General features: G+C 41.4%; 1 protein-coding gene across 1 annotated transcript in view; it reads right to left on the bottom strand.

The window, feature by feature from the left end:
- The window catches only part of LOC109924874 (procathepsin L-like), a 26,281-nt gene that overhangs the window by 1,500 nt on the left and 1,192 nt on the right, over window positions 1–23,589 (bottom strand). Inside the window, exons 2-7 of the mRNA XM_048614070.1 lie at window positions 20,444–20,579; window positions 12,546–12,668; window positions 10,957–11,115; window positions 9,398–9,622; window positions 6,135–6,300; window positions 687–792 (exon numbers count right to left, since the gene is read on the bottom strand). Coding sequence (XP_048470027.1) covers window positions 687–792; window positions 6,135–6,300; window positions 9,398–9,622; window positions 10,957–11,115; window positions 12,546–12,668; window positions 20,444–20,569 — 905 coding nt within the window. The 5' untranslated portion in view covers window positions 20,570–20,579. The remainder of the gene's footprint in view (window positions 1–686; window positions 793–6,134; window positions 6,301–9,397; window positions 9,623–10,956; window positions 11,116–12,545; window positions 12,669–20,443; window positions 20,580–23,589) is intronic.

Below are 23,589 nucleotides of genomic sequence, written 5' to 3'. Positions count from 1 at the left end.
TCCTTCACAGATGCTGCCAGACCTGCTGAGCTTTTCCAGCAACTTTGTTTTTGTTCCTGAATTAGGCTGTAGTCTGTGTTGGGGCTCCAATATGTTGCACTTTAGATTGGACATTATGCCTCATGATTTCTATTGGCTATGAGACAAGGGGAAAGTATCCACATTGGAGAACGAAGGATGTAGATGCCCATATGGGAGGGTGAATACCAGCCATTGGTTCACAGAACATGCAGTACAAGAATAGTTTTAGCAAGACACTCAGCGTGGGCCTCTGGAGAGAGTGCAGTACAAAACAGAAACTGTATAAAGGGGCCTTTCCAATCTCAGCAGGGACGGGACAGTGATGGTAGAGAATCAGTCCACCAGATGCCCCTTCCACTGAAATAATGAAAGTCAGCCTGAAAGTAGAATAGGTAGCTCATACATTGCTGCCAGTCTTCCAGCAACTAATTCCAGAAAATTACCCCCATCATTTTCTAAAAAGGCCTTAATTTTATCCCAACAACAATTTGATTTTGTACTCTCATGTGTAAAGTAGGAGATAGAAACCTCATCTATTAAAACATTCTTACTAGTATCGAACGTTAGTGGAAATCTCATGTGTTCATTTCTATCTATTGTTGCAGCTATGCCTATATCTGGTTGATTGTGTGGATAGGTATCTTAGATGCTAGGTTCAGATGTACCTGTTTTTAACGATCCAATAGTTCTGTCCATTTTCAGTTCCATATCCCACTATCAGTACTCCATGATTGGGTACAATGTTATTGCAGTTTGGTTCATAGTAAACACCTATAATAATAAACATTTTAAATCACCATGTAACCATTAGAGACTACAACCTCAGCAAATATTTAGACACACAGTTCTCAATTAATATCCAATTTTAAGATAAGAAACTATGTGGGTCAATGGCCAAATTAATCCCCTCAAGGAGCCAAATACTTCGATAACAGTACTAGGCAATTCTTAAATAAACAGTCTTAAATTCAAGAATTTTGTTTAGAATCTCTCTTCAATCATTCTTCTGTATCCCAAGTTGGATTAAACAGCAAAAGAGGTCAATCATCTCATTGTGCTTGTACCACCTCTCTGAAAGAATGCCCCCAGAGCCAGTTTGCTCAGTTGAAGGAGTGTGATGCTGTCAATAGCACAAGCCATCCTGACTCAGAACCATATTGGCCATTCTCTTCAGTCCTGTCACTCCTTCCCTAACAGAACTATGAGTCTACCTTCATCCAAGGACTCCAGCAGGTAGCTCACCACCACCTTCTCCAGGGCAACTAAGAATAGGCAATAAATGCTGGCTTAGCCAACGACACCCATACCCCAAGAACAAAGAAACAAAATCCCCATCTTGGCTGAGGTATTTCTGGGGGACTGTCTCCTCATCTTGCCCTGAAGCCATGGCAAATGACCTCTGGTAGTGTGTGCAGCAAAGGGCAAAAGCAGAGCGCATCATCTCCTGGCCATTCACTCCAGCTGCCAAATTTTCCAAATGTCTTGGCTCCTCATTGCCTCTGGGATCACATAAAAGCAGTTAAAGGTGTGAGGACAGTCATACACATCCTTTCCCCCACTCTCATGACATTCCTTAGGGTAGGTTTAAAAAGTGTGATCTTTGAAATCACCCATGGTTTGGAAATACTCAGGCAACAAGGTACCTAACAATTAGTCCCAGTACCTTTTTCTTTCCCCATAAGACAATCAATTGTCCCAGTTCAAGTGATGTATCTCATTTTCTTTTGAATGCAATCAATCTGCTCCCATCATCCTTTCAGGCAGTGCATTTCAACATGGATAATTGTGTAAAGAATATTTTTCTCTGGTTCTTTTGACAATCAACTTAAATCTTCTTGACCCACTGGGAACTGTTTCATGTTCTGTATACAATCAAAACGTGACTAACTCACATTTCTGTTAAATTTGTACTTAGTCTTCTCGGTTCCAAAGAAGAACATCAGCTTCTTTCATCTCTGTAGGTAACTTAAGTTTTCCATCCTAGTCCTATACTTTCAAATTTCCTCTGCATCCTTTCTCAACACTTCACATCCTTCCTTAAATGTCAGCCCAGGATGAGCCATAGTACACCAGTTGGGGTCTAGCAAATTTATGTGGAATATAATGTCCTTGATTTGTAGTCCTTGCCTTGTTCTCCCTTTGTCCTGCCACTTTCAGACTTCTGTACGTGCATTCCAAGTTCTCTCTATTCCATTAAAATTGTGCCATTTAGTTTAGATTGTTGGCCCTCTTCCTGTCAAAATGAATAATTTCACATTTCTCTGCATTAAATTTAATCTGCCATGTGTCTTCCCATTTCACCAGTGTATCTAGGTCCTCTTGAAGTCTGTAACATTCTCCATACTGTTTACTACATTTCTGAGTTTATATTTTAGCTGTGAACATCTAAATTATATTCGATAATAGCAATGTCTATGCCAATGGTATATATCAGAAAGGACAAATCTCCAAAATCACAGTGCGGACCCTACTGTACCTATCCCTCCAGACTGAAACAACAGCTCTCTCATACTTTTGTGTACAAGCAACCATTGCCACTTTGAATCTAGTGGCTTCAATTTTGCTAACTTGGGAGTTTGTCCGGGATATGAAGCCAAGCACTCGGATTAAAATTCAATGAGACCCCCAAAAGCAAGAATCATGCCCCTAGACAAATGGGAGCATTATTGATATCCTTGATCAGGCCTCTGCCACAGTATTGATCTTTGAACAAAGATCAGGCCAAAAAAACTGGAACAGGAAGAAGTACAGAAACAAATAAAACAACAACATGCTTATTTAGTTGTTAACTGTGGCACAATTCGTGGCACTTAGACCTCTATGAGGTCGGTATCTGGGCTCAAGCCCCTTTCCAAGTCTTAAGCACAAAAATCCAACCTCGTAATGTAGTTTTGAAGGTGTCCAGCACTGTCAGAGATGCTGTTTTGGATAAGGTGCAAAACTAAGACCACATCTGCCCTCTCAAATGAATGTAAAACGTTCCTGAGCACTTTTTCAAAGAGGAACAGGATAGCGATCCTTGGTGGACTGACCAAAATTTGTCCCTCAATCCACATCACAAAAACATAGTAGAGTTTGCTGTGTGCAAATTGGCTGCAGTATTTCCAGCATTACAATAATGAGTTCATTTCAAAAGTGCTTCATTGTAAAGCATTTTGAGACATTCAGTGGTCATGAAAAGTGCTACATAAATGCAAATTTTACTTCACTGAAACTGTGAGATGGTGAACACACATATCTTTACTGATAGAATTTGAACAGAAATGTGGACAACAATACAAAAAGGTTCTTTCCAAATGATTCCAGTAAGAAAGAGTATTTTCCTTATTCATGCTAAATAAAGTAATGTATTTTCTGTGTGTACCATGTTTACATAAATAAATAAATCTGAACTTCCCGAAGGAGTGGTGGATGTGGGTACAATTATAATGTTTAAAAGACATTTGGATAAGTACATAAAAAGGAAAGGTTTGGAGGGATATGGGCCAGGAGCAGGCAGGTGGGACTAGTTTAGTTTGGGATTATGAGATAACACAATGTGGAGCTGGAGGAACACAGCAGGCCAGGCAGCATCAGAGGAGCAGGAAAGTTAACGTTTCAGATCGGGACCCTTCTTCAGAAATGGGGGAGGGGAAGGGAGCTCAGAAATAAATAGAGAGAGAAGGGGTGGGGCTGGGGAAGGTAGATGGGATGGTGATAGGTAAGTGTAGGTAGGTAGTGGTGGGCATTGGTCAGTGAGGTGGGAGGAGCGGATAGGTGGGAGACAAGATGGACAGGCTGTGTCAGGTCAAGGAGGCGGGGATGAGAGGGAGAGTTGGACATGGGATGAGGCTGGAGGTGGGGAGATTTTGAAACTGATAAAATCCACATTTGTGGTTGGACTGAAGGATCTGTTGCCATGCTGTGACTATGATTCTATGGCTCTATTAGGAGTGATCTTTAACCTCCACTGACCGTCCATAACTGATTTTATGGGTCAAGAAATATACAACATACAAAAAATAATTTGCACCTTTGAAATTTGGGTGGGTCACTGGATGCTCGGATATTATTTATGTGGGCTTTTGGTAAGGTTTCACAGAATCACAGAATTATAACAGTGTAGAAAGAGGCTATAGCGCCAACTTTCCAAATTAACATCTTTCTTAATGCCCACTATCCTGCCATCTCCCTGTAACCCTGCACATTGTTCCTTTTTGCATAACCATCTAATTCTCTTTCAAGTACCTCCATTGAACCTGGCTTTGCCACACTCCCAGGGAGAGTATTCTAACCACATGCTATGTGAAAAAGCTTTCCCTCATATCACTTTTGCTTCTTCTACTAATTACCTGAAATTGTTCCACTCTCATTCTCCGGCCTTTCATACAAGTGGGGAAAATTTCTCCCTCCTTACTTCTGTCTAGAACTCTCATAATTTTGAAACTTCAAACAAATCTCCTCTCAGACTTAGCAATTTCTCCAATCCATCTTTATATCTAAAGTTCTTCATCACTGAAACCATTCTCGGAAATGTTCCAAAGTTTACAGCAAAAATGAAAAAAATGGAATTGGAGGTGGTATAGTGATATGGGCTGATAATTGATTGCAACATGGGAAATAGGGTTAAAAGGACTGAGCTTTGGTTGGTAGGAAAAGACAATGGTGCTGCCCAGAGATCTGAACCAGGGCCTCAGCAATTCACCATCTATTTTAATAACATATATGAATGAATAGAGGATCGTATACACATGTTCGCAGATGACGTTAAGTTAAAAGGCTCGGTATGTTTTGCAGATGGTAACAAGAAGTTACAAAAGTACACAGTCAAACTAAATGAGAAATTATAGCAAACGGAGTTTACTACGGGGAAATGTAAAATTACTTACTTTGAACCCGAGGAGGTTAGAATATTTTTAATAGTAAAAGCTGTGGTGGAACAAAGGGATGTCACTGTGCACTCATTGCTAATAGGAAGTGGCGTCATGAAAGAATTAATCTAAATGGTGGGAATGCAATGTTGGCCTTTATCTTAAATACTAAATTGAAGACAAATGTATGTGCCGAGCTTCAGGCAGACTTCAACTGGAGAACTACGTTCAATTTTGGGCACCAAAATTAGAAAAGATTCGAAAGAGTTGAAGGTGATACAGAACAATTTAACAGAAAAGTAATAGATCTTACATTGTTATATTCATGAGGCCAGGCTGTATAAGCGTGGTTTGTATTGCCTCGAGTATAGAAAGTTCAAGGTGATCTAGTCAAAGGTCTTTTCCCAGAATGCAAAGGTCACTTACAAGAGGGCACAGATTCAAGATGAGAGGGTGAAAAGTTTAGGGGAGAAGTGCAGGGTAACTTTTTCACACAGAGGATGGTGGGTGCCTGGAACGCACTGCCAGTGGAGATGGTGGAAGCAGGCACATTAGCAACATTTAAGGCATATCTTGATAGATACATGAACAGGAGGTGAACAGAGGGATAGAAACCACGCATGGGCAATAAGTAGAAGGTCTAAATAAGGATTAGGATTCAGCACAGGCTTGGTGGGCCGAAGGTCATGTTCCTGTACTGTTTTGTGTTGTATTGTTTAAAGTGATAAAGGAATTTGTTAAGGAAGATGGAAAGAAATATTTTTCTCAGACAATCCATTCTAAGGGGTCATTATTTTAATATGAGGCCATTTAGGAGTAAAATCAGCAGGAAACTTCACATAAACAGTAATGAAAATCTGATACTATTTCCGAAAATTGACCGTGAATGCTGGGTCAATAGAAATTGTCAAGTTTGAAAATGCTAGTTTTGTTCAGTATGGGTATCAATAGATATAGTACAGTGGTACATAAGTTGAGTCCAGGTATAGATCCGCCATTATCTAACATAATGACGGAGCAAAGGCTGAGTGGTCTATTACTCTTCCAATTAAATGAGTAAAATTCTACATGGATTAAAAGTGGGTGTGATTTCTTGATAGTCTAACAGACCAGAGTTTAAATGATGATTATAAATCACTCAAGCTTCAGGATGTGACCTATATTTGTGAACTAAACAGCCTGTATGTTACCAGACCCCTACCCATTATTCGATGTATGAACCAGACAAACATAAAGTATCAGCCACCAATCTATTCTTTTTACCTGATCTGTAAAACTGAAATGATAGTTGTTTTGCATCAATTGCGACTGATATTGGTCCAATGGTGGCCACAGCTTCAGCTAGCGCAGTTTCATTACCTCTGGCTATGAACCTGGAACCATGGCAAGTGGTTGGACTGTAATTGGGATTATACTTACAGGTGCCTTCCTGTAGCAAAGGAAATCAAAGGAACAATATTTAACCATATACAAAAGCCAAATCCTCACTCTAAACCTAAACCAACTACCAGTCATGATTCTATAAGCACTCAGATTCAGAGCTAAAGACCAGTCAAACTTTGAGTTGGTAAAATTTCCACTCCAATTTAAAACAGATGTAAACTTTATTATCTACAATTTAACTAAATTTAAAAAAAAACTAGAAATGAGAGCTAAACAAGTTTTGCATTTAATTCTGAACTTCAATCAGTTCCAATAGCAGGACGTAATTAGGGAGGCAATGGCCCAGTGGTATTATGCTGGACTGTTAATTCAGAGACCCAGGTAATGTTCTAGGGGCCCAAGTTCAAATCCTGCTATGGCAGGATTTCAATTAAATTAATTCAATTAAAAAAAATTGGAATTAAGTGTCTAATGATGACTAAGAAACTGCTGTCAATTGTCAGAAAAACCCACCTTGTTCATGAATGTCCCTTAGGGAAGGAAACTGCTATCCTGTGGTTGACTCTTAACTGCTCTCTGGGCAATTAGGGATGGGCAATAAATGCTAGACCAGCCAGCGGCACCCTCATCCCGTGAATGATTTTAAAGAAGTCTAAGTTTCTAATTACTGAGCACATTGTAAGTCCAAAAGTGAGACTGAAGTGCACCACTGAAGAGGAAAGGAGCAAAAGAGATCGAGGATTGCATTTGAGTTGAGAAAACTACCAAGGTGCAGCACACTGAACCATGCAGTTGGATATGCCATTGTAGAACTATGCCCAATCTTACTCTTAAGTAAATAAATGGAGAGAAAATGAGTGAGATGGGGGTTCTGTTAAGCACGGATTGTCCTCACTTGTCTTCAATGTGCAGTTCTGGAGAAAGACTTTACTCCCAACGCAATAAGGAATATCAATTCTGATTAATCATAAAATGCCACGGATCACTTCAACAGGCTGAGGATGCAGGGAGTTGAAAAAATTGTGTTTGAAAATGTTTGAAAATAAAGACATAGATCTTCAAAAAATTCTTAACTTGTGAAATTGTGTTAGGAAATCCAGACATTCTGAAAAGTGCTATATAGATATCATTCTTAACATCTTTCTTTATTATCTGTCCTTTAATCTAGTGCTATTAATTAGGTGTTGGCTTTACTTTAGTGCTATTTAAAACAGTTTAATGCCAGTCTATCTATATTGCTGATGTGAAATCATCCTTAAATAAGAGTTAGTGACTTGACCCCATCAACAGTAAGTGTAATCAAGAAATCAGTTGATTTCTTGGAACTATTTCGGCGAAGAATATTTTATTATGTTCTTATATTTCCTAACAAAATTATCTTCTTGGGATGGACTCACAAAATTTGCCATGGAATTCTATGGCTGAATTTTCATCTCCTGAGCTTGAGCAAGCTAGGTTTGGCACATGTAGGAGGTGTCTGGGGCTGTAATTTCACACTCACTCTCAGATTCCCCTTGCCCACAATTCCTCGCGGGTCAAGAAAGACATGGCAGATTGCAACCCAGCAAATACTTAAAGTGATTTCAGCTTTGCTACTTCAATGTTCAGCCCAGATTGTACTTTCCCTTGCTGATTTCCCTGGAAGTAGGTGGATTCTTGAAGGCTGAGTAAACCCTGTCAGGTTGGGCAGTTTGTGAACCCTGGGGCAATTGTACTTTGGATATGGGAACATTTTGACAGTAAATTTAAAAGTTCTTAAATATTTCAACTGTGCCAATCAGATGTTATTTGGAAATTTAAATCTCTCAACAATTTAGTGATTGATCATAAGGCTCTATCCTAGAGGGCTCTTGTGGTGCAGTGATAGTGTCCCTACTTCTAGGCTAGAAGGCCTGGGTTCAAGTCCAGACAGCTCCTACATGTACCAAACCTAGCTTGCTCAAGCTCAGGAGATGAAAATTCAGCCATAGAGCTCCACGGCAAATTTTGTGAGTCCATCTCAAGGAGGTAATTTTGTCAGGAAATATAAGAACATATTAAAATATTCTTCACCGAAATAGTTCCAAGAAATCAACTGATTTCTTGATTACACTTACTGTTGATGGGGTCAAGTCACTAGCTTTTCTGTAAGGATGATAACTGAGTTGTCTTTGTAACATGTCTGAGCAGGTTGATGAAAAATATCTATCCTTAAGAGAAAACCATTAAATAGACCAGCACCATTAAAGGGCTTAGATTGCAGTATTTCATACGTTTCAGCTTTAGAGACTAAATAGGCCAGGGCTGTTTTCCTTGGAGCAGAGAAGGCTGAGAGTAGACCTGATTGAAATCTATAACATTGTGAATGGCACAGATCAGATTGTAGAAATAAACGTTTCCCCTTAGTAGAGGGATCAAATGAACAACCTGCATTCAGAAAGCTTATACCTGATCCTTCCTGATCTATTCATATCAGTATTACATGGATTGCAGAATCTTACTGGGCTATGGTGAGATGTGTGGCAGAATTACACCAGAAGTCTGATGAGGTCCATTTTGATGTCAAGAACATTTCTCTCAATCTTTTATGCTTTTGACAAGTGGCACAGCAAGATTCTTGCTTGGTAGTGGTGACTTGTTCAACACCTTGTATTCATATTGAATTTGACAAGTTTCCATTAAAATGCTTGTTTCTCCTTATAGTGCCCCAGAAGGGTGCTTCTTCAATTAATTTGATTCACTTATTGAGTATAAACAGACACCTATAGATAGTGGTGATGGACTGCAAAGGTTAACATCTGATCTCTTCTTTTACAAAGTGTTAGGAAGTCTAACAGGATTGACTGATTGCCATTGACAAAGTGATAGGGAGAGTTGCAACTGCCCTCAGTGTCTCAGCTACAGAAGGTAAATCAGTTGGACATCTTGCTCCTAAATCCTATCTGATGAAAAGTATAAATGTGGAGTTTGAGTGAAGACAGGATCAAACTTTACTTTCATAATGCCATTCTGAATGGGCCCAATACTGAGACTCACAGATGAATAAGAGGGTTTTTGTGTTACATACCACTGATGAGCTGGGGATTGTGGAACTCTAACACAAAGCAGTATACTCAGAGAAGGAGGAAAGCAATGGGAGGACATTTGGAGGAAAAAAACCGTACCTCTGCAGTGTATGGGTAATAATCCTCTGTGTCAATCCCACCATTAGACTGAACATAGTTGAAGGCATATTCCATCAGTCCACCATTGCATCCATGGTTACCCTCTGCATTGGAGCAGTCGACCAAGTTCTGTTCACTCAAAGAGATGAGTTTTCCTGTCTTCTTGAACGTCTGTCCCTCAAGGGCACCAACTGCACTGAAAGCCCAGCATGAACCACAGTGCCGCTGGAAGCAATGACAACAATTCTTAATTATACAGTACCAGCGGCAACACCTCAAGCAAAACTTTCAGATATTTTACAGCTTCAGAATGACACAGTAAACATACCTTGAGACCATAAGTTTAGAAAGAACATTAAGATCAGAGCATGTTTGAGGTCCAGCAGGTGTCAATGAAAATTAATTCAACATCCATTCGTACCCATAATCTCCCAATCTTCACTACATTGATTCTCCTCTGGGATTAATGTTGTGTCAGGGACAATACTACACTGATGGCTTGACCGATGAGCCAGTTTCAATGAAATATCGATGAATGTCTTACTGCACAACTACCAAATAGCTGCAAGGTCTCGGCATAGCGAATGATCTTGGGAGAACCAGTTCAGAGAGAAATGTAAAATAACTATCTCTAACACAATGTCCCTGATTCTCCACATGGTAGGTTCTGAATATCTGAACTGAAACCAGGCAGGTACTGAACACGTACAGTACACATTCTATATACACACATTCTGAGGAAGGGTCACTCGAACCAAAACATTAACTCTGATTTCTCTCCAGAGATTCTGCCAGACCTGCTGAGCTTTTCCAGCAATTTCTGTTTTTGTTTCTGAGATCCAGCATCCACAGTTATTTCAGTTTTTATTAGGTACTTGTACACATATCAGGCACTGTACACATATCAGGCAATTCTTCACAGGGATTGATAAAGAGTCAACTTAGACCTTAATACCTGACAGATCATGTATACCACAGACGTTTAGTCTGTGCTCGTACCTGACATTAATACAAGGCAAAAGCAAATCCCCCCATACAAAACATTACCATAGATTTAGTGATCATCCAGCAGAGAGATGGGAATTACTGCACAACTGTAGGTTCCTAAGAATTGAAGTCATGGTTTTAAACTTGCATATCTGCTCCTCTGGGCCTCAGAATGAAACCTTGGTCTCTTTGTATTCCTACTCTTGACTGCAAAGTGAATGCACAACGACTCCACCATCCGTTCTAACTACTTATCTGACTGTCCTGGCCTGTTCCTTCAGGTCCCTAGCAACAGTGATCTATGGCCTGAAATCTCTCATTCACTGTTCCACTATCTAGTGCTTCTCCAAATAATAAAACCTCCAGAGCCTAACATTGATGCTGGGCCAGACCAGTTCCAATCTGATTTGGCACCAATCCAGACTTACTCACACTGGGAGTAAAAGAATTGGCCTTTCATTCTGAGATTAATCCTGTCTCTCAAGTTACAGGAGATGTGGAGTTCTGCACCACTGTCATAAATGAGTCTATGACTTCCTCAGAAATCTTAGTCACCGTTCTCACCAAGTTACCTGGTTTTTCACTGGAGTAACATAACCTTTGTCCCTCCAGTCAATGCTCTGAGGAAGTTGGAATGGCTTGGGCCCAGCTGAAGCAGGCTTTTTCCTGGTTGAGTTCATCATTTCAAGCTGGTGGATTTGATGCATGAATTGTTGGAATTCATCAGCTGTCTGTGATAGAGTGATTTAATTAGAATCATCATCAAAAAAAATCCTTAAACTCCGAAAGCAAATAGTTTCAGGCACAACAGCTCTCTGTGATTTTACAGCCAAGCAAACCTTGTGACTGGTTCAATTTACAGCTGAAAATATTAGCTATTGCAGACTGGAGCCTGATCTTTTGGCTGAATACAGCCTGGAACCAGTTAACCAGCATTCCCCTTTTAATATCTTGCTTATTTCCTCCATACACAATTACAGCAGGTTGGTTTGAGTAATGAGACTGGAATTTTTCCCAGCTCTGGGTTTTCCCCACTTTTCTCCTTGTATAGAGCTCAAGGCTTATATTTCCATTCACCAAGTCACCCTTTATTTACTAGTGCACAGTACACAGGCTGTGGCCAGCCAGCTTGGAGTCAGGCCTCCACCGGGGAGATTCTAATCTCCTGGTTATATTGGTCAGCCAAGGCTTCCCTGATTGGCCCGGGTTAACATCCCCAGTCAAGGATCTCATAGTCAATAATGTCTGCCTGGTCCCAATCACTACAGTGGGCCTTTTCAGAAACCTTTTGAGTGGATATTGACAGACAATTCAAGTGCTATGGGAAAGCTTGATTCTATCCTCACTCAACATCCATACATATGGAGAACAATTTTCATCTCTGTACTGCGCACTTTTAAGCATCAACATGACTGCATTCGAAGAGAAATCCAGCAAATCGATCTAGCTTACTGCTGGAGGTGCAACTAATCTGATCATTGGGCAGATCGTGATTTAGAGAAATCATGCTCCCAGTCAGAAATGGCAAGTCAGGGTCAACAGTTTCTTAACACCACCATGACCTACTGAACAGTGGCAAAGATTAGGAAGCAGAAATTATATTTGAAAGGTTCCTTAGCCACAGTCAATTAATACCAGGGGCAAGAGTGACACTCACTCCTTTTTCAGTCCCTTGAGTATTTTGAGCCTTAAAGGTTTCTAAAATTCATGCCTTGCAACTGTGGGTGCTGCTAAAATTTCCCTGTCTCTCCCTCACCCCAAATGCAGCCACTTTTAAAGGGCTGCAGCAGACCCATGCCTTTCAAACACTGAGCTCCCAACCAGTAACTCTAATAACTCCAGAATTTGGCCTCTTGTAGTTAAACGAGGCTCCGCCATGAAAATTGAGCAGGTTTCCTGTCAATATCGTCGGCAGAACTGTCCCAATATCAACAATCCAGCTGGGTGATAGAACTGACCATTTACCAGAGGATACCTGTTGAACACTGGGTAGCAATCTGCATTCTGGGAGACTGAGGTCAAGTGTTCTGCCCTTATTAATCCCCCGACTAGGGCAAATGCAGTATAGATTAAGGATTGATAGCTCAAATCCACCACTAGGGACTGTATCAGAAAAGCCAAACTACTTTTTGTGACATACGACAGCTGTATTTGTACTCACAAGGTCTCCAAAATGGTTCATTCCCAACTGATACGTGTGCTTGCCCATCGAGTGCTCAAGATTATGAAGCTGGATTTGTTTTAAGTTTTTCTCCCATACCATCCTCCTATAATTATCTTCATCCTTAAAGAGAAAATGAAATTGGTTATGTGAAACGTGTAGTGGCTTTACTTTTATAAAACTCTTTTAACAATTCCTGAGATGTAGGTGCTGTTTAATCTTTGCATCTTTCTCTCTCAGAGTAGGGAAAGAAATATTGGAAAGGTACAGAGTTTGACAAGGCTGTGAAGTGAATGACTTTCATGGCTGTAACTGTCTTTAGACCATCGTTCGTCCTACAAGGTGAGAGAGTTGGTGTGAGTTCTGACAGTCCATAGCAATCATCTATCTGGAGCAGAGTTTGAACATTGCATCTTCCAACTCAGAGGCTACAGTCAAGAAACTTTCTCTTCCAATCAGAGGAGCTGTTGTTAGTGATCTGCACTGTTTGCTTGCAACTGTATTTGTTGATTTATGGAGTGATTGAATGCAACAACTTTTAGCACTCTGGCCAATTACTTCTATGATTTCACAGCCTCGTGATTGAGGTCACTGCTAAATAGCAATAGTCTGCATTTGCATGGCTCCCCCTTTAAATTGATTTTTGTTTTGTCCTAATCCTTATGGGTGGCTCGGTGGCTCAGTGGTTAGCACTGCTGCCTCACAGCACCAGGGACCCAGGTTCGATTCCATTCTCGGGCGACTGTCTGTGTGGAGTTTGCACATTCTCCTCATGTCTGAGTGGGTTTCCTCTGGGTGCTCTGGTTTCTTCCCACAGTCCAAAGATGTGCAGGTTAGGTGGATTGGCCAAGGTAAATTGCCTGTAGTGTTCAGGGGTCTGTAGATTAGGTGGGTTATAGGGAGATGGGTCTGGGTGGGATGCTCCAAGGGTCAGTGTAGACTTGTTGGGCCGAAGGGCCTGTTTCCACACTGTAGGGATTCTATGATTATTAATGATGCTGTCTTTCCTTCTGGTCTCCCACACTGGGAAAAAATGCATGATATGACAGTGTCAGGGTCTAGGCCATGGGATACAGTCAGTGAGGTTCACTGGGGTCCACAATGAATGGTGTGCAGAAAACATCAACAGTTAAACATTAGTAAATACAGTGTAATATCACATGAACAGACTTTGACAGCCATGAGTACGAGTGCCTTAACATAAAGTTAGACAGTTACATCGCAATACGATAAATGTTTTGAACATCTTGGGAATAGACATTCGAGCTGACTTGAAGTAAGATGGTCAAAAGGGCAGTGTGCCAAAAGCAATTAAATAATTATTTGTTCTCAGATGCTTCATCCCTAAGAGACTGCCTGTTCGTAAATTGTTATTCATTTACATTGTCTACATCTACATGTGACAGTCTGGCTTCTCGCACCCACACAGACTGCCCACATCGAAAGAATACACGAATATTCACTGAGATCGATTATCCACCCTCTGTCCAAGATGTACAACTGCATCGTTCATGCCACAAAGCTCAAAACGCTGCAAACAACAAGGGTTAATAAAGGTCACTGGTGCTGAAACATCAACTCTGCTTTCTCTCCACACATGCTGCCAGACCTGCTGAGTTTCTGCGGCAATTTCTATCTGAGTTAACACTTACACTCAGTTTGGAAAATCTCTTACACGATCTTCCTGTTTTCAGAACCCCACCACACCCAGAACAATCTGAGCAATTCAAAAAGTCAATTAAATTCAGCCACTGGAATGGGAATGTTAATGATGTAACCCCACTCCATACATGGCCCTGGTCCTCAGAGAATTACTTGGATGCTGAAATCTTTATGTACTTTAGAGTGCCTGGAATGAAGGAATGATGTATTTGTTTGTGATTTCAAGATAATTTTAGTTCAATTTTACTCTTCTTACGATCATCCATTCAACATTTCTTTATTTACCTGCTGAATTTGTTTATTACAACATGATTGTTACATTTTTGGGCAGCATGGTGGCTCAGTGGTTAGCACTGGGACCCTGGTTTGATTCCACTGTCGGGTAGCTATCTGTGTGGAGTTTGCACATTCTCCCTGTGTCTGTGCAGGTTTCCTCTGGGTGCTCCAGTTTCCTCCCACAGTCCAAACATGTACAGGTTAGGTGGATTGCCCATAGTGTTCAGGGATGTATAGGTTAGGTGGGTTGTAGGGTGATGGGTCTCAGTGGGATGTTCGGTGAGTCGGCGTGGATTTGTTGGGCTGAAGGGCCTGCTTCCACACTGTAGGGAAATTACTCAGCCCCGAAGTGGGACTTCTGGAATAGACTGGGCAGGGAAAATGGGCCAAAGCAGAGGAGATCGAGCCCTGTTTTTTCCTATTCATTTGTGGGATGTGGGTGTCGCTGGCTGGCCAGCATTTCTAGCCCATTCCTAGTTGCCCTTGACAAAGTGGTGGTGAGCTGCCTTCTTGAACCGCTGCAGTCCACCTGCTGTAGGTTGACCCACAATGCTATTAGGAAGGGAATTCCAGGATTCTGACCCAGTGACAGTGAAGGAACGGTGATATATTTCCAAGTCAGGATGGTGAGTGACTTGGAGGGGAACATGGAGGTGGTGGTGTTCCTATATGTCTGATGCCCTTGTCCTTCTAGATGGAAGTGTGGTTCCAGCTTGGCAAAGCACTTTAGAAAGACTGCAATGGTTAAAGTTTTAGCTTTATTTTTCTACTTAATACTAAGAAGGTCTGCAATGTTTAACTTCTAACTTTGTTCTTTATTTCTTTCTAACTTGTTCTTAAGAGTCTGTGCTTGGGTACTTGTACCTAAGATGGGGCCGTGTGGCAAAACTGAAAGCTTTTCACTGTACTCCTGTACTTTTATATGTGACAATAAAGTCTAAATTTACATTTGAAATATATGGATTCTTCATCGTAACTAATACCATATTTGAGCCTTCAGATTGCAAAGATGCTTCTTGAACGACATACCATTATTAATATAATTATGACTAATGTTTATTTTACATTTATTGTATTCCTGCCAATTGCTATTCTATTCCACCCTTGACATACATCTGCCCCCTGTTGAGATGGTGGCTGTTAGTCTAGTCCCTGGTATGGGCCAACACTGGGTTAGGGGCTTGTTCCTGATTTTCTCTCTTTAGCAACTTCTCGTGGAAAAATGAACTGTATCTGTGTTGCTCAAGCTCAGGACAGAGTTGGGATCAACTGCAATGCTCCCACAGTGAACTATTGCATTGGTACATGGTTTGAAAAATGAATGCTTGAGATAAGCAAGTGCTAACAGAACCCATAGCAGACAATCTGGGTCTTCAACAACAACAAAAATCAAAACTAAAAATAAAAACACTTCCCTGTAGTTGCAACACATTTCTGATTATTGTCATAGAGCCGTGCCTTAAATAGGCAGGAACTGAAAATGGCACACTAAGTTAATGATTTTTTAAAAAGACAGAGAAGTGAAACTGCCTTGCAACCATTTTATATTTTCCTGTTTGGCCAAATGCAAACAGGAACTGAATTGTCACAGAAAACGTACTTCCTACAATATTTTTAATTACTACATTCAGTCTAGGCAGGATGAAGGATAGTTCATCATGGTTTATCAAATTAATGCCACGATTGTAAGAGATTTTGGAGAGGGGTTTATTTTAGTTATAGGAATGTTCAGCGGGTAGGAACTTTGATGTTTGTCTGGTTACTAAAGCCAATTGTTCTCACTTTCCAAACTGAGCTGCACCATTGCGTGTTAGCATGCCATACAAATCTTGGCAGTGATTGACAGTGTTACTTCTGGCTGCTTTTAGCCAGTACAGCAAGATCCTGGACTGAGGAAAGGATGCAATAAAAATCAGCAATGCAATCTGCCATCTGCAGTCAGTCAGTTCCAACACATCCCCCACTTTCTCTGGGTTTTCCTCCTCAAGCAGGAAATGGAGGTGTGAAGCCTCCTTTCACTTCATTTATGTTCTTACACTGAGGCCGAGGTCCGGTAATAGCAGACTGGATCAGCTAAGCAGCTCGATCGACTGTGCAGTGCCCTCATTAACCTGTGCCTGGAATAGAAGCCACAGGTATATTTCTGGAACAGCCACTTCCTCCCCAGTCCCAAGTAATGAATATGTGGTCAAGCTCTGGCAGCTCTTGGCAGAACACTCCTCCAGACTTTGATCCCAGGCAAAGTCTGAAACGCACTCAAGTACCACTTGATGTGGCAGATCTTCTTGAAAAGACATGTCCCAGGGCTCAGGCCTCATCATGTGCATTAATTATCGAATTTTGTATCTTCCTCACAACTTATCTATCCATGTATCGTTACCAAATTGGATAGTCAGTCTCTTTATCCAACAATCAGTAATACAGTTCATAAATAACTTGAGGCTCCAATAACAATGCCTGTGGCACTCCACTTATTACTTTTTCACCAACTTGAAAATGAAATCCCACCATGGCAAGCTGAGAATTTCAATTCAACTTACAGAATCAGAACCATGGGCTAGCTACAGCACAGAATGTGACCTTTCAACCTATCTTTACAGTGGCGGCCCTTTGGATGAGCAATTCATGCGATGCTCCACCTCCTGCCAGTAGGCCTGCACCATCCCTCCTTCATAGGCAGTAAAGTATATTCCCTTTTCAATGCTTTCAAGTGGAACTCCCCCCACAACACACTTTCAGGCATTACATTCCAGACCCTAACCACTCACTTCATCATTTCACCATTGCTTCTTTTGATAACTGCATTAATTCTGTCACCATGAAGCTGTCAACTTGCTATGGAAACCCAACAGTTTGCAAATGTCCCTTTAAAGGATATTAAAGCTCCAGCTCTTTATGCGACATTGGTGCCAGGGTGGTTGACCGCGCTGTACCCATTCTCTGAACGAATCATGTGTTTTTATCCCACTAATCCTTTCCCAGTGACTCCAGCCTCCTGCTGTTGTCCCGGTCTCCCTGTTCAACCCGTTTGGGCGCAGTACGAGACCCGGTGGGCATCAGCGATGAACGCACTGGCGAGGTCCAGCCAGGATTCATGGTGGTGCCACCATCAGTGTGGTCAAGATGGCAGCGGAGAGTGGTGACTCTTGTTCAGGCAGCATGGCATGAGGCCATTTCAGGCCCATGGCTGAGCACTTAACAAGAAGGACTATAAAGTTGAACTTTCTTTATTTCTTTATTTTACTGCCATTATTTTTGATGTTTTTGGCTTATTTTTCTTGTTATAAGATGCCACCAGAGAGAGAGAGAAAACATAAGAACATAGGAACAAGGAGCAGGAGTAGACCATCTGGCCCTTCGAGCCTGCTCCACCATCCAATAAGATCATGGCTGATCTTTTTGTGGCTTCAACTCCACTTACCACCCTCTCACCATAACCCTTAATTCCTTTACTGTTCAAAAAATTATCTATCTTAGCTTTAAAAACATTCAATGAGGAAGCCTCAACCGCTTCACTGGGCAGGGAATTCCACAGATTCCACAACCCTTTGGGTGAAGAAGTTCCTCCTCAATTCAGCCCTAAATCTGCACCCCGTCATTTTGAGGCTATGCCCTCTAGTTCTAGTTTCACCTGCCAGTGGAAGCAACCTCCCTGCTTCTATCTTATATATTCCCTTCATAATTTTATATGTTTCCCCCTCATTCTTCTAAATTCCAATGAATATAATCCCAGTCTATTCAGCCTCTCCTCATAAGCCAACCCTCTCAACTCCGGAATCAACCTAGTGAATCTCCTCTGCACCCCCTCCAGTGCCAGTACATCCTTTCTCAAGTAAGGAGACCAAAACTGCACACAGTACTTCAGGTGTGGCCTCACCAGCACCCTGTACAGTTGCAACATAACCTCCCTGCTTATAAACTCAATCCCTTTAGCAATGAAAGACAATATTCCATTTGCCCTCTTAATTACCTGTTGTACGTGCAAACCAACCTTCTGCAATTCATGCACAAGGACACCCAGGTCCCTCTGCACAGCAGCATATTGCCATTTTTTACCGTTCAAATAATAGTCCTTTTTACTGCTATTCCTACCAAAATGGACGACTTCACATTTATTAACATTGTACTCCATCTGCCAGACTTTTGCCCACTCACTTAAACTATCTATATCCCTCTGCAAACTTTCAGAGTCCTCTGCACACTTTTTACTGTATTTTGTAACAAACTATGCGTGACAGTAAATCAAATCAAATAACTTGTAACTGCTGGCTGAACTGATCTAGGAAGATACTGTAAGCAATCAGGGCTGAATGATAACTACCCAGCAACACCTATATCCTGAGACTTAATAACTGATAAAGACCAGACGCTGCGGGTAACAACACAGTAATAGAGTCTTTGTGTAAATATGGCTTGGAGCTCACTTACATATCTATAATACACAAACTAGGAGCAGAAATAGACCACTAACCCCCTTGAGCCTGATCCACCATTCAGTAAGATCATATCTGATCTGATTATGGTCTCATTTCCACATTCCCCCCACTCTGGTAACATCACCTCAGTGTTTGCCATCTATCCAACTCTGCCTTAGAAATATTCGAGAGCTTTGCTCCCACAGGCTCTTCAGGTAGAGAGTTTCACCAACTCACCACCCTCTGAGAGGAAAAAAGTTTCTCCATTTCTGTCTTCAATGGGAGTCCCTTATTTTAAATAGTGACCTCCAGTTCTAGATTCTCCCGTAAGAGGAAACCATCCTCTCCACATCAAACTGGTCAAGGATCATATACGCTTCAATCGAGTCATGTACTACTTTTCTGAAGACCTGCCTGTCCAACCTTTCCTCATGGAAACAAACCTTTCAGCTTTCAGTCCAGGTACTAATCTAATAAATTTTCTCTGAATTCCTTCCAACACATTAAAATCCTTCCTCTGCCTCCCATGTAGCTCTGAGTAAAGTTGCTGCTTCTTGCTGAGCTGATGGTTAGGTAATTACATGAACAGGAAAGGTTTGGAGGGATATGAGCCAGGAGCAGGCAGGTGGGACCAGTTTAGTTTGGTATTACATTCGGCATGGACTGGTTGGACCGAAGGGTCTGTTTCCATGCTGTATGGCTCTATGATGCAGCCTGGAATTTTGTACGTCCCATGATCACCTTCCCTCCATGAGGGACAAATAGACTTGCCCATCCAACTTGAACTATGTGAAAGGAGCTCCATTGAAACCACTAGCCCTGCAGGGAATTTTAAATGGAGATAACCCCCCTTGTGAAATGTGAGACAAGTTAAGATAATAGTGAGGAGTAGTGAAATTTTGTTTGGATATAGGTGTCACTGGCAAGGCTGCCATTTGTTACCCAACCATAGTGGTCCTTGGCCATTCAGAGGGCAGTTAACAGTCAACCGCATTGCCATGGGTCTGGAGTCACATGTAGGCCAGGCCAGGTATGGATGGCAGATTTCCTTCCCAAAAGGACATTATTGAACTAAATGTTTTCTTTACGAGAGTTGACAATGGTTAAATGGGTGTTATTAGACTAGCTTTTAATTCCAGATTTTATTGAGTTCATATTTCACCATCTGTCATGGTGGGATTTAAACCCAAATCTCCACAGTGGATTGTACTAGCTCTCTGATTATTAAAGTAATGGTGCTGAGTTACAACAACGTGCAGGCCCTTCCATACTTTCATTGCAAAGAGCTGGCCCGGCCCAAAATGATACAATAGCCATCAGAGCTACTCTCCCAGGCACAAAAAGCAAAAAATTAAGAAGAATTCTAGAAAAGATAAAGGCTAGAATATGTCAAACAAAGAGAGAAGAAAAACATCAGCCTTCAATTTATCATCACTGGTAATCCTGGATTAAGCCATGGGAGTTAAACATAGTTTCTGACTAAGGGCATTGTCCTAGATATTCAGAGATTCGATTTAGGCTGAAGTTCCTGCTTCAATCACTTACCTCAGTGTACTCTTTATTGTGAAATGACTTCCAGTTCAACCAAGCTTCATCCAACGAAGGCTCAAATGTATGCACAAAGGCCAGAAAGGGCACCACCAAGCAGAGGGAAAAGAAGGAGGTCTTCATCGTGGATAACCTAAACAGAATTCACACACTGTTGTCAGTGAGAGACAATTAACAACTATTCATGTACAATAATGTGCTTGGGAGAGTTTTCAGTTTGTGTCTAACATCATTGAATTCCTATCATGCAGATAGAGGCCATTCGGCCCCTCAGGTTTACACTGACCCTCCAAAGAGCATCCCACCCACACCCACCCCTGCTCACCTGCACATCCCTGGACACTACGGGGTAAGTTAGCATGGCCAAACCACCCAACCTACACATCTTTTGGACTGTGGGAGGAAACTGGAGCATCCAGAGGGCATCCCGCACCAACACAGGGAGAATGTGCAAACTCCACACAGGCAGTCACCTGAGGGTGGAATTAAACTTGGGATCCTAGTGTTGTGAGGTAGCAGTGATAACCACTGAGCCACCATGTTTGCAGCTGTTTTATTCTAAAATATAAGATAAAGACACTCAGGCCTTTTACTGTGCATTTGTATTAAACAGCAGTTCCAGTACGTATTAATGAGGTGGCACGCTGGTTGTTGTTGTAATTATTGTGGCCCCTGTAATGAACCCAGCTGACAGTGGGACTGGACAAGTGAGATCCCAGAATGAAACCTGGGTTAATACTGTAGATCAGATATTTTATTTTTTGCAGTTGATTACATAATATCTAGCATCAAATCAAATGAAGAATTTCTTTGTACTGAGATTCATGTCAATGTAGAACATACTGTCACATGAAAAGTTCAGAGCAGTTTGTATTCAAGCATTTTAAGAGAGATACAGGCAAAAGGAAGTAAATTCAAATGAGATAGTAAGAACTGCTGATGCTGGAGAAGGGTCCCAACCCGAAACGTCAGCTTTCCTGCTCCTCTGGTGCTGCCTGGCCTGCTGTGTTCCTCCAGCTCCACACTGTATTAACTCTAAATTCAAATGAGGCAGGATTGGAAGAAACCATTAGTGAGGGTGTCTATTTGTGTGCAGTATAAACACTAGCACAGAACTGATTGCACACAATGACCTGTTTTCCTCTGTCCACCCAAGACTGCAGGAAGGAAGAGGTGTATGTATGACTCCTCAACTGTCTCTAAATTCTCACAGTATTTGAGCAATTTTTAGTCATCTGCCCTAACATCTCCATTATGTGACTTGATGTCAAGTTTCGTTTGTTAGCACTCCCTCCAGTTTTGTGAGTTGTTTGAAAGGCTCAGTACTAGTATCATTGTACTTGAAAGGAGTTTGAAGATTGAGACAAGAATCAAGTTATTGTCTGAGACAAGGAAACCCGACAGAATTTGGTGTGGACTGGAATTACCCTTCCAAACCTGCCAGATACCTGTTTAACAACAAGTCTCCTTTCAACAGAATCCTAGATGAATATAATTTGTTGGCAGTTACAGCATGTTTGAGACTGTCAAACAAAATGTGGCACTGTTAAAATTGGTGTTAATAAGAAGAAAGTGGGTAAACCACCTTAAAATTGAATCAATACCTTCAAGTTAATAGCTGTGATTATTGAAGTCAATTTTTCTTAATTAGTCCAAGTGACCCAGTTTATGACTATCAACAACAGGATAGAATATAACAGCAGGTTAAACTGGTGATAGTTCTATTTCAGACAGCATTCATATGGAAGCTTCTGAAACAAAATATTCACTTTCTCAACAGAACAAAACCAATGTCACAAAATGCTCACACATTGTAATCTGGGCAGAAAACCTCAGACCAGACTCATTGTAACTTACACTGTGTGATGTAACAGTGGAAAGAAACAAGTCTATATGTTGTTACATGAGGAAACAGTACGACCGACTGTAGCAAAACCTTACAACTAACAGATCAGGTTCCGGCACCATGCTCAGATGTTGTAGAGTGCTTGCTGAATCTTACAAGTAAAAATAAAATCGAGAAATTATCTGTGCAAATGCCTGCAGTCGCTCATGAGGGCAGCTCACCACTACTTTCTTCAGTGAAAGTGGGGATTGTCAATAAATATTGGTTCAATCAATGATGCCCACTTCTATGAATGAATAAGTTTTTATTCCTTTTTTAATTCTGAAAATCCAAATGTTAACTCTGCTTTCCCTCCACAGATGTTGCTATACCTGCTGAGTTCCTCCAGCAAATTCTGTTTGTTTCTGATTTCCAGCATCTGCAGCTCTTTGTTTTTTTAAAACCCATTTATTGCACTGGATATTCAAACGCAGACTATTCTTCTGAGTTAAAATCTTCTCAGTTTCTAATTAAAATGTATTTCTTGTCACAAGGACATTTTACATATTAATAACAACATTGGCACAAATGGAGCAAATCATCCTGAGCTACTTCACGGGAGTAGTTTCTTCTGCAGAAAACATCCTCGATTTTTCAAGGATTTCCAAATCATAGTTTACATGGTTTTCCTAAAGGACCCAAATCTAATTCCAAATCTAATCCGGAAAAGGGATTGAACCCTTTGCATTTGGCTTAATATTGGACCATGCACTAAACTACTTCCTCATAGGGATATAAATAAACCAAATTAACCGGCTGTCTTTTCAGTTACCAAAGCTCGAAGCTCTGGAACTGACTCTCTGCCCCTTTTTCTCGTGTCCCGACTCCTAAAACCAACCTCATTGGCCAATCCTTTGGTCGACAACCTTAATACCCCCTTACAGGGCTGGAGAAGTGTGATGGGTCTTTTCACTACATTGAAAGGTGCTTTATAAACAGAGACTGGTGTCATTTTGACCCATTAAAAAACTCTACTCAGTTATAAACCATAATTCGGCTCAAGTGAAACCCTGGATTCAACTCCTTCCCTGGATCTTAATAAAAGGCACAGCCATTCACTCACACTAGAATATACCGTCTCCAGGCCCCACACTCCGGTATACTGTCCCTGTACCCCACACACCAGTGTACCATCCCCAGGCCCCACACTCCGGTATATCGTCCCCAGGACCCACACTCCGGTGTACCGTCCCCAGGCCCCACACTCCGGCGTACCGTCCCCAAGCCCCACACTCTGGTGTACCATCCCCAGGCCCCA

This window comes from Rhincodon typus, chromosome 29, assembly GCF_021869965.1.
Source record: "Rhincodon typus isolate 14 chromosome 29, sRhiTyp1.1, whole genome shotgun sequence".
NCBI lineage: Eukaryota > Metazoa > Chordata > Chondrichthyes > Orectolobiformes > Rhincodontidae > Rhincodon > Rhincodon typus.
The sequence above is the reverse complement of the archived record's forward strand: the minus strand, read 5'-3'. Positions and strand labels throughout refer to the sequence as shown.